Below are 12,147 nucleotides of genomic sequence, written 5' to 3'. Positions count from 1 at the left end.
CCCTCTTGTTAGTCTCTCTCAACCGAGGTGAGCAAAGGGGAGAAACCATCTCTCAGACTAAGTTCTTCCCTTCTTGACTCTCAAGCCCACAGAAACCTCAATACCTCTCTCCATTAACTGCAGGCCACATGGCCGCCTACTTTAAGGTTCATTTACTCAAAATTCACCTCACTTTCTGATCACAGAGGAAAACACACCTTATCACACACTCCATCACACACCTCAGACACCAGACAAGAGAAATTCCAAACTATATAGCCTTTTGATATCCATCTTCTTTCTGTCTCACCCTACTGGTTTAACCCCTATGTTTCTCTCAAATACCTTTGGGTAATTAAGTTGCTTGTGTCATGGATAATAATTGTCTTGTATCTCATCAATCCCTGTCATACTAGCCCCCTACCATAGGGGCAAGCTGACCTTTAGAAACCTGTAATTTCTGACATATTTCAATAATGCCCTTTGTTTTTCTATTTAAACTCATGTCCACCTGCCAATAAATGAGATTTGAGATTTGAGAGCACATCATTTCTCCCCAGTGTCTTTACTTCGTTTCGTCCCTTGAGCCAGCAAGAGAGAGCCAGTCAGTTGCCTTCTTGGTGGAGATCACCCCACCAGAAAGCCAACAGGATGCAATATTATTTGATAAGAATTGGAAGAAGCATACGGGAAAGTGGGCCCTACCCTAGGGTCTCAGGACTGGGGGAAGTTTAGGCTCTATAGTGGAAATGTGAGGTTCCTGCTGTCTTAGGGTTCGAGAAGACAATGGATAGTTATTGTTATCATCACATTATTTGGTAATTGGGTTAGCTTTGAAAAGTCCCTTTGTTAGACATATAATCAATTTTTCCCCCTCTCATGTTAATTAAATAGTGATTTATATTACTAAAATTTAATAAGTGTGTACATAGACACCATTCCCATCACCAAAAGATTGTGTCCCATCCCACCCACCACCCCCAGCCCCTGCCAGCCCAGGAAGCCTCATATCCACCCTCCTGCTCACCACAGGGTTTTTACTTTGGTGCCCTACTTTCAATTTAGTCAGATCCTGCCTTTAGTTTCCCTTTATGATCTTCTTCCTCAACTTCTGTTGATGAGTGGGATCATCCCATACTCATCTTTATCTTTCTGACTTAGCTCACTTAACATAATTCCTTCTAGCTCTGTCCAAGATGGGTCAGAGAAGTTGAGTTCATTGTTATTGATAGCTGTATAGTATTCCATTGTGTATATATACCACAGATTTCTCAGCCACTCATCTGTTATTGGGCACCTAGGTTGCTTCCAGGTTTTAGCTATTATGAATTGTGCTGCTATGAACATAGGAGTACACACATCTTTTTGGTTGGGTGTTATGGAGTCCTTGAGGTATAACCCCAGGAGAGGAATTACTGGGTCATATGGAAGGTCCATGTCTAGCTTTGTGAGAGTTCTCCAGACAGCTCTCCACAGAGGATGGACCAATTTACATTCCCACCAGCAGTGCAAAAGGCTTCCTCTGTCCCCACAGCCTCTCCAGCATTTGTTGCTGCTGTGCTTTTTGATGTATGCCATTCTCACAGGGGTGAGGTGGTATCTCAGTGTTGTCTTTATTTGCATTTCTCTGACAATCACTGACCTGGAGCAGTTTTTCATATGTTTGTTAGCCTTTTGGATCTCCTTTGGAGTGAATGTTCTGTTCATATCCTCTGTCCATTTATGGATGGGGTCATTTGCTTTTTTGGTGCTAAGTTTGCTAAGCTCTATGTATATTTTGGTGATTAGTCTCTTGTCTGATGTATGGCATGTCAAGATCTTCTTCCATCCTGTGAGGGGTCTCTTTGTTTGTGTGATAGTTTTTTTGGCTGTGCAGAATCTTTTCAATTGGATATTGTCCTATTTGCTTGTTTTTGCTTTAGTCTTCCTTGCAATTGGGTTTGTTTCATCAAAGATGTCCTTGAGATTTAGGTGGGAAAGTGTTTTACCAATGTTTTCCTCTAAGTATTTGATTGTTTCTAGTCTAACATCCAGGTCTTTAATCCATTTGGAGTTGATTTTTGTTTCTGGTGAGATAAAGTGGTTCAGTTTCATTCTTCTGCATGTTTTTCCAGTTTTCCAGTTTCAACCCAGTTTTCCCAGCACCATTTATTGAAGAAAGCCTCCTTCTTCCATTTAGTACTTTGGGCCCCCTTATCAAAGATTAGATGTCCATAGGTGTGGGGGTTACACATATGTTCTTGCAGAATAATTTGTAATAGCCAAAACCTGGAAGCAACTCAGGTGTCCAACAACAGATGAATGACTGAGCAAGTTGTGGCATATATATAGTGGAATACTACCCAGCTATTAAAAATAGTGACATTTTCAACCAATCTTGGATGGAGCTTGAAAAACAAGATCAGAAGAGAAAATACAAGTAGAACCTGAACTGGAGTTAGTGTATTGCACCAAAATAAAGAGTCTGAAGTGGGTGGAGGGGAGAATACAGGTCCAAAAAGGATGACAGAAGACATAGTGGACATTGTATTGTTATACAGAAAACTGGGAAATGTTATACATGTACAAACTATTGTATTTACTGTTGAATGTAAAACATTAATTCCCCAATAAAGAAAGAGAAGAAAAAGCAAAAGCAAATGGAAAGTACACACACACACACACGCACACACACATGCACACACACCACATAATTTAGGTGTTATCAGCAGACCTCATCTTTAATTCATTTATCACCCTTTTGTCTATTCCACAGATATGTATGTACAATTTGTAGTGGTGAGCAGAGGGTTATGATTAGAGAAGAGAAATCAATTGGTTCAACTGCAACAGCAAACACTAGAATCTTTGTTCTAATGTGCAATTAGAGGAGACACACACTTTTCAGTCAAAAGTTGGTCCCAAAGACATACAGTCCTTTGATTTGGGTGAGGAGAGTCTCAGAAGATCAGAGAAAGACAGACTTCTGCTAAGACTAGCCTCACATCTCACTGGATTAGGATCAAATGCCGAGCAGTTACTAAGGGGGCCCTGTCTTCAAAGCCAGTTGTTCTGTGTATGCCCATTAACTCCCCGGTTCTCTGCCTTGTTATCCTGCACACAGCAAACTTCTAGTAAGCTTGGTATTTGCAGTAAATGAGTCACTTTTGTTGTTTGCAGGGAAGCAGGACACAGAGGATGTAGTAGCTTACTGGAAGTACAATTTGGTAAATTAAAATGTATTTAACAGAACTGCTCAGCAGACCAGTTTCAATTGGGGCTGTTTAAAAAAAAATCTTGGAGAGGTGAAAGCTAAGAAAAAAATCATGATTCTGAAATCCAAGTATCTGGAGGTCTTTATTTATTTATTTATTTTTAATTTCTTTATTGGAGAATTAATGTTTTACAGTTGACAATAAATACAAGAGTTTGTACATTTATAAAATTTCTCATTTTTTCATATAAAAATACAACCCCCACTGGGTCCTCTGCCATCCTGGTGCAGGACCTGAATCTTTTACTTTGGTGCAATACACCAACTCCCGTCGAAGTTCTGCTTAGTGTTTTCTCTTTTGATCTTATTTTTAAACTTCTGCTTGTGAATGACATCATCCCACATTCATCCTTCTGTTTCTGACTTATTTCACTTAACATGTTATCTTCGAGCTTCAACCAAGATGTGCTGAAAATGGTGAAATCACCATTTTTACTCTGAAAGTGTTCAATAGTTCTATTTTATCAATCTCTTCATTTAGCTCCTTCATTTCTTTATTCATTTTCTGCCTGGATGACATGTCAAATTGAGAGAGTGGGGTGTTAAAGTCCCCACTATTACTGTGTTGGTGTTAATATATTACTGTAGCTCTTTCAGTAGGTGTTTGATGTATTTAGATGGCCTCACCTTGGGTGCATAGATTTTGATAATCATTAAATCCTCTTGACTGATTGATCCCCTGAATGTTGTTTTCGCCAGGCTATGTTGTTTTCACCGGGCTGGCTTCACGGGCAGATAACAGATGACCAGGGACTCATGGTTGAGCTGTAGGCAGTATCTCTTTATTTATGCAGGACGCAGCACAATCTAAGCCGAGCTAAGCTAAACTAAAGGTACCCTAAAACTCACAATGCTGTCTTTATATATACTTCCCAAGTAGGGTGGAAACAGGATGTGACATAGAGAGGGTGGAGAGAAAAGTGACTGGTGAAAATCAGAGTGTGACAAGGAGAGGATCAGGGTGTGACAAGAGAGGGGGTGGAGCAGGCGAGAATTCTATCACTGAACCACTAATGCCCTGGAGGGAGGGTCGTGCTTGTTAACAGTGGTTATGTAAATAGAATGAAGTGGTTATGTAAATAGAATAGTGTTAAGCAGGGGGGATTTAAACCAAATGAAACAGAAGGGGTTTTTAAAAGCAGAATTAGAAGATACCAACACCTGAACACTAAGTAATGTCCATCCCCATCTTTTAATTATTTAATTTAATTTAAGGTATATAGTTTCAGATAAGAGCATAGCTGTTCCTGCCACTTTTTGTGGTTCATTGGCTTGTATAGTAGTTTTCCATTCTTTTCACTCTGTGTTTGTCTTGTTGAGATAGGTGGGATTCCTACCAGACAACATATAGTTGGGTTGTGTTTTCTGATCCATCTTTCTACTCTGTGACTTTTAATAGGTGAATTCAGGCCATTGACATCTATTGATAGTATAAGTTCAAGATATTTTAATGCCATTATTGTAGATTTTTAGTGTTCTGATATATGGCATATTTATGGTAATCTGATTGTTTATAGGAGATCTTTCAGAACTTCTTTCAGAGCAGGCTTTCTTCCCCCTCCCTCTCTTTCTTTCTCTGGTAGGTCTATAATGCATATATTATTTCTTTTGAAGTCACCCCATAGGTCTCTGTTGTTGTTTTCAGTATATTTTTTCTTTATGTTATTTTATTTCATTTTATTTATAAAAATGAAACACTGACAAAACCATAGGATTACAGGGGTACAACTCCACACAATTCCCACCACAAGAACTCCAACGTATCATCTCCCTTGATAGCTTTCCTACTCTTTAACCCTCTGGGAGTATAGACCCAAGGTCATTGTGGGATGCAGAAGGTGGAAGGTTTGGCTTCTGTTATTGCTTCCCCTCTGAACATGGGCATTGTCAGGTCGACCCATACTCCCAGCCTGCCTCTCTCTTTCCCTAGTGGGGTGGGGTTATTGGGGATCAGGGCTCCAGGCCACATTGGTGGGGTTTTCTGTCTAGGGAAGTCTAGTTGGCATCATGCTAGCAACTGGAAATTGGTGGCTGAAAAAAAGAGCTAACTTATAAAGCCTAACAAATTGTTGACTAGTTTTCAGTATCTCTTAATCTCTTTTTGAGATCACTTACTTCTTTCTTAGTTTTCTCTAATTCATCCTCAATCTTGCTAATTCTGTTTTCTGCCTCATTCATTCTATTCTCTCTCCCTCTGTTGTTTTCTGTAGTTCAGCTATTTTGTTACCCTGTTTTGGTACTGTATTAGTTTTTCAATCTGTTGTGCTCTTAGCTCAACTATTTCAACTTTCAGCTCTCTAATTACCTCAAGATAGTTAGTGCTCTTTTAGACTCTCATTTGTTATTTCTGCATTTCTGATGATAATTCTTTCAAACTCTTTCTTCACTCCTGTGACTAATTCCTTAGCAAGCATTTGGACATTGATCTCATTCTTCTGTGTTTCTACCTTTGGGGGCCTTTTCGCTGGACTTTTGTCTTGGCTCATTTTTACAATGTTTCTCCGTGGTTTAACCATTATTATAGTGTGTTATGAGGTCCTTCTATCAGTACTTTTAAGTCCACTGATGACTCTTGTCTGGATTGACTTGTGTCTAGGTAAGGTACTTGAAGAGTTTACAGCTGTGGAAATTAACAGTTGTTTCAATGTTATCTCAATCCCTGAGTTGAAGCACAGTATCTGTTAAAAGCCTCTTTTGTTCATTTTATTCCCTGTAGGATATGGGAGACTGAGGTGTTATTTTTTTAACCTATAAGTAGGTTTTGTAGCTTAAGCACTCACTCCTGAACAAGAGATAAAGCAGGGTGTGGAAGAGAGAGCACAGTAGTTATGCAAAGAGGCTCCCACACCCCAAGGATCTGAAGCTCCAGGTTCAGCTTCCTTGCCAAGCCGGGCACCACTGTTGGATCCTGTGCATTTCTAAACAATTCTCATTTATAGTCTGTGGGTTCTGAGGCAATTATTCACCATTTTTTCATCAGGAGAACAATGTGGAAATTCTCCCACTATGTAGCCCCACCACTAGAACATCAGGATGTAGATCTTCTCTTGGATTTCCTGGTCAGTTCTCTGCCCACCCTTCCTTACCCCCATGTCAGCACAGGGCTTCCCTCCTGCTGCTTCAGCCTCTGAGGGCAGTAGCAAATGGAGACTCACAGTTGCATTTGGTGAGTCTTAGGGGAGTCCTCTCCTCCCATAAGCAATCTTTTTATTGGTAAAACAGACTGGAGGTGACTCTTCAACTGTCAAACTGCCAGACTGTTACCAGCTGCTTGAGAGTAGATGTGGGCTTTAGCTCCAGGAATCTCTCCTTACGATCCTCTTTGTCCATGAGCCACACGTGTTTTCACTCACCAGTGACTTGGTGAGTGAAAGTAGTCCCAGTCTTGCCTTGTTGCAGTCTCAGGTGATCTTTGATAATCCTTCTTCTTTAGACAAGTTTCTCATTTGGGTAGAACTGAGGTCTGGGCAGAGTTGTGGTCTCTGGATGCTCTGGTGAATTGATGGGTTTTCAAAGTAGTTCTATTCTTGTCTTGTTGCCCTGGAGGTTTTTATTTTATTTGTATTATTATTGTTATTACATTTTGACTGTAGCTGGAGGAAGGGAAGGGTAGTGGAGCTGATGTTTCATTATATGTGGAATATGAGACATGTACAAGCACTCAGACTGGATAAGGTGTCTCCTTTACAGTGTGGTTGAGTCACAGGAGCCTAGGCCTAGGTGGTAGTGATTTCACTGGGCTGGCATCACTTTTTCCTTCAGATATAGGTGGAGAAGGAGAGATACCACAATACAGAAGTTTTCTCTGGGAAGGCTGGGAGTATGGGTTGACCTGCCAATGCCCATGTTCAGTGGGGAAGCAATTACAGAAGCCAGACCTTCCACTTTCTGCATCCCACAATGACCTTGGGTCCATACTACCTGAGGGTTAAAGAATAGGAAAGCTATCAAGGGAGGGGATGGGGTATGGAGTTATGGTGGTGGGAACTGTGTGGAGTTGTACCCCTCTTATCCTATGGTTTTGTCAGTGTTTCCTTTTTATAAATAAAATAAAAAAAAGAATAGGAAATCTAGGGAGGGGATGGGATATGGAGTTCTACTGGTGGGAATTGTGTGGAGTTGTACCCTTCTTCTTCTATGATTTTTTCAGTGTTTCCTTTATTTTATTTATTTCTTTCCTTTGGTTGCCCTTGTTTTATCGTTGTAGTTATTATTATTGTTGTTGCATTGTTGGATAAGACAGAGAGATGTAGAGAGATGGGAGAAGACACAAAGGGGGAGAGAAAGATAGACACCTGCAGACCTGCTTCACTGCTTGTGAAGCGACTCCCCTGCAGGTGGGGAGCCAGGGCTTGAACCCGGATCCTTACGCCAGTCCTTGCGCTTTGCATCACCTGCACTTAACCCACTGTGCTACAGCCCGACTAACCAGTGTTTACTTTTTGTAAATAAAATAATAAAAAAAAAATTTCTCTGGTGTCATCGTGCTTCTTAGGTGATACTGGGACTTGAATGAGTATAATCTCCCTCTCTCAATTCTGCACCTGAGTATATCCATGTATGGCATGCTCTTGGTGCTAACATTTTTCACTCTTTATTTCAAGAGAGGGAGAGAGAGAGAAAGAGAGAGAGAAGCAAAAAAGAGACATCTCCATGAAGCTTTCCCTGCTGCTGTCCAAGGTGCTCCCATATATTTCTGGGACTTAAACCCAGGGCCTCATACATGATAAGGCACCTACTCTACTGGATGAATTAATTTCTAGCCTGTGGATAATATATCTTAGTTGAAAAACACTTCTTGGCTGTTAATTATGAGTGGAAAATCCATTCCTTTTCTTTCTTCTAATCTCTCTCTCTTTCTCTTATTGCCATCAATATTATCCCTGTGACTCTGCCTGCAGTATGCATCCACTCCTTCCAGTGGCCATTTCCCCCCAGCCTTATATGTTATTTTTGATAGTACAGAGAGAAAATTAAGGGGAAAGAGGGAGATAGGGAGAGAGCGATAAAGACACCTACATACATGCTTTACTGCTCAAGAAGCTTCCCCCCTGCAGATGGGAACTGAAGGCTTGAGCTCAGGTCCTGCTGCATGGTAGTGTATGTGCTCAACTGGGTGTGCCACCACCCAGCCCCCTTCCTTTCTTTAAAAAATATTTTATGGGGAGTTGGGCGGTAGCACAGTGGGTTAAGCACATGTGGCGTAAAGTGCAAGGACCAGCATAAGGATCCTGGTTCAAGTCCCAGTCTCCCCACCTGCAGGGGAGTTGCTTCACAGGCAGTGAAGCAGGTCTGCAGGTGTCTATCTTTCTCTCCCCTCCTCTCTCCATTTCTCTCTTTCCTATCCAACAATGATGTCATCAACGGTAATAACTACAAAATAATAAAAACAACAAGAACAACAAAAAGGAAATAAATAAATAAATAAATATTTAAAAAAAGAAATAAGAAAACCCATTTGAGTGCACATATTACAGTGTGCAAGGACCCAGGTTCAAGGCCCTGGTCCCCACCTGCAATAGGGAAAGCTTCATGAGTGGTGTAGCAGGGTTGCAGGTGTCTCTCTGTTACTTTCTCTCTCTGTCTCCATATTCCTCTCAATTTCTGGCTGTCTCTATCAAATAAATACAGATAATAATTTTTTAAAAAAAGAATTAAAATATTTTGTGTATTAATTTATTTGATAGAAATCAAAAGGAAATTGAGAGGGAAAGGGAGACATAGAAGAGAGAGAGACACTTGTAGCATTGCTTCAGTGCTTATGAAGCTTCCTCCCTGCAAGTGGGACTGGGGGCTTGAACCATTTCTCTTGTTCTTGAGGCCCTAGTTTCAGGGCCACTGGGTAAAACCCTGGGAGACTTGTGGTGAACAGTCTGGAGAACTCTCACAAGGCTAGAAGTGGACCTGCCCTCTGACCTTGCAATTCCTCTCCTGGGAATATATCCTAGGGAACCCAACACACCCATCCAAAAAGATCTGCATATACGTATGCAGCATGATTTGTAATAACCAAAACATGAAAGCAACCTAAGTGTTCAACAACAGATGAATGGCTGAGCAAGTTGTGGTCTATATACATAATGGAATACTACTCAACTTTGAAAAGTGATGAATTCACCTTCTTTACCCTGTCTTGGATAGAACGTGAAGGGATCATGTGAAGTGAGTTAAACCAGAAAGAGAAGGGTAGATATGGGATGAGGATGATCTCACTCATGGGCAGAAGTTGAGAAGTAAGAACAAAAGAGAAACACAAAGTGGAACTTGGACTGGATTTGGTGTTTTGCTCCAAAATAAAGGGTTCTGTGGTGGAATGGGGTAGCTTTCAGGTTCGGGTGCATGATGGTGGAGGAGAACCTGAGGGTGAGAGTGTTTTGCAGAAAACTGAGAAATTATACACATGTACCAACAACTGTGTTTATTATTGACTGTAAACCATTAATCCCCCATAAAATAATGATGATGATGATGACAATAATAATCTTCTTCTAGCGTTTGCCCTTCTTTCGTAGTCAGTCAACAGCGTCACGTTGAGCCTGATGTAAAGTTTCGAGACCTCCTTTGAATCTGGAGAGGTGGCAGTCGTTGACTATGTGGGTCATAGTCTGTCTGGAGCCGCAGGGGCAGTTCGGGTCGTCTCTGGCTCCCCAGCGATGGAACATAGCGGCGCACCGGCCATGGCCTGTTCGATAGCGATTGAGGAGGGCCCAATCATAACGTGCTAGGTCAAAGCCGGGTTGACGCTTGCAGGGGTCTGAGATGAGGTGTTTGTTCTTTACCTCAGCTGACAATAATAATAATAATAATACACTATGGGGAATGGTATCTCTCTTCCTTTTTAAATTATCTTTATGTATTTATTGGATAGAGACAGCCAGAAATTGAGAAGGAAGGGGTAGATAGAGAGGGAGAGAGACAGAGAGACACCTGCAACACTGCTTCACCACTCACAAAGATTTTCCCCTGCAGGTGTGTGTGTGTGGGGGCGCTGGTATCTCCAGGAAGCCTGGTGCCCTATCTCCTTCCAGTGCTGCTGGGCCGGGCGTGGCCCACCCCCTCGGACTCATCATAATTTCTGCGGAGGCCTTTGAGTCTCTGCATGTGTCCCCGGAGCACAGCCTGGACCGTCTCATTGCGGAGTGTAAAGATAAAGGGGTTGAGGAAGGGGGTGAGGATGGCTGTGACCAAGGCCACAGTCTTGTTGACATCTACCGAGTGTGCCTTGCCTGGCTGGACGTATAAGAAGATGGTGCTGCTGTAGCCCAAGAAAACCAGCATCAGGTGCGACCCACAGGTGGAGAAGGCCTTGCGGCGGCTGCTGGCAGACGGCATCCTGACTACGGTGGCCACGATGTAGCCGTAGGAGATGAGGTTCACCAGGAAGGAGCTGAGCACGAAGGCCAAGGCCATGAAGAAGTCCCAGGCCTCCAGCAAGCGCGTGTCAGAGCAGGTCAGCTGCAGCAGGGGCGCGTTGTCACAGAAGAAGTGGTTGATGATGTTGCCATGGCAATAGTCCAGGGAGATCCGGGAGAGGACGGTGGGCACCATGGCAAGGAAGGGGATGGCCCAGGCAGCCCCTGCCAGCTGGCCACACACAGCCCAGCTCATCAGGGTGCCATAGCGCAGAGGGTGGCAGATAGCCATGAAGCGGTCCAAGGCCATGTCAGCCAGGATGAGGAAGGAGGTGGAGCCCAGGGAGAAGTAGAAGTAGAATTGGACCATGCAGCCAGAGAAGGAGATGGCCTTAACTGGGAGCAGGAGGTCTGACAGCATCCTGGGCACAGCGGTCATGGTCACCAAGATCTCTAGCAGGGAGAAGTTGCCCAGGAAGAAGCACATAGGGGTGTGTAGGTGTGAGCTGGCTGTGACCATGAGGATGATGACAACATTGCCCATGAAGGAGAGAAGATAGAGCAGGAGGAAGGGTCCATAAAGCAGGACCTGAAGCTCCCCGAAGGAGGAGAAGCCCAGGAGAAGGAATTCAGAAGGGTGACTCCGATTGGCCATGAGCCAGGCTGTCTGCTTGGGAAGGAAATGAGAGACTGAGAAAAACAATGGGGGGGAGGCAGGGAGGGGGAGAGACTGAGATAGATAGATAGATAGATAGATAGATAGATAGATAGATAGATAGATAGATAGGCAGATAGATGGATGGATGATAGATAGAATGCAGAGTGGGGGGAGTCGGGCTGTAGCGCAGCGGGTTAAGCGCAGGTGGCGCAAAGCACAAGGACTGGCATAAGGATCCCAGTTCAGGCCCTGGCTCCCCACCTGCAGGGGAGTCGCTTCACAGGCAGTGAAGCAGGTCTGCAGGTGTCTGTCTTTCTCTCCCCCTCTCTGTCTTCCCCTCCTCTCTCCATTTCTCTCTGTCTTATCCAACAATGACAACAACAATAATAACTACAACAATAAAACAACAAGGGCAACAAAAGGGAATAAATAAAATAAATACTAAAAAAAAAAAGAATGCAGAGTGGGGACCATGTGGGAAAAGGAAGACTGATGGGAGAGGGAGGAGGGAGAGAGCCACTGTACACAAAACAGAGGGAGAAAAATAGAGTGAGAGTGAGAGGATGTAGAGTGGGCAAGAGGAAGACAGATAAGAAGGGGGGATGGGAAAGAACCACTGACCACACAAAACAAATATGGAGACAAGAGACAGAGAGATGAGAGAGAGAGAGAGGAAGCAGAATGGGGCAAGTGGGAAGAGGAAGACAATGATGGGAGAGGAGAGAAGGAGAGAACCACTGACCACAGAACAAATATGGAGTCAGAGGGAGAGAGAGAGAGAGAGAGATGAGGATTTGAGGATTCAGGGAGAGGGTAAGAGAGAGAGGGTGTGGGAGGGAGAGGGAGAGGGAGAGGTGAGGATTCAGGGAGAGGGTAAGAGAGAGAGAGGTGAGGATTCAGGGAGA

General features: G+C 43.2%; 1 protein-coding gene across 1 annotated transcript; it reads right to left on the bottom strand.

The window, feature by feature from the left end:
• Window positions 1-10,246: 10,246 nt before the first annotated feature.
• LOC103112884 (olfactory receptor 6V1) lies at window positions 10,247-11,239 on the bottom strand. The gene has a single exon (XM_007522351.2). It carries the CDS (start codon window positions 11,237-11,239, stop codon window positions 10,247-10,249), a length of 993 nt encoding a protein of 330 aa, XP_007522413.2.
• Between the last annotated feature and the right edge of the window lie 908 nt (window positions 11,240-12,147).

The sequence above is a fragment of the Erinaceus europaeus genome, chromosome 8 (assembly GCF_950295315.1).
Source record: "Erinaceus europaeus chromosome 8, mEriEur2.1, whole genome shotgun sequence".
NCBI lineage: Eukaryota > Metazoa > Chordata > Mammalia > Eulipotyphla > Erinaceidae > Erinaceus > Erinaceus europaeus.
Note: the sequence above shows the minus strand (reverse complement) of the source record. Positions and strands in the feature narration are given on the sequence as shown.

Excerpts from the sequence above, each read along its gene's own strand:
- LOC103112884 (XM_007522351.2), bottom strand. The coding sequence starts at position 11,239 with ATGGCCAATCGGAGTCACCCTTCTGAATTCCTTCTCCTGGGCTTCTCC.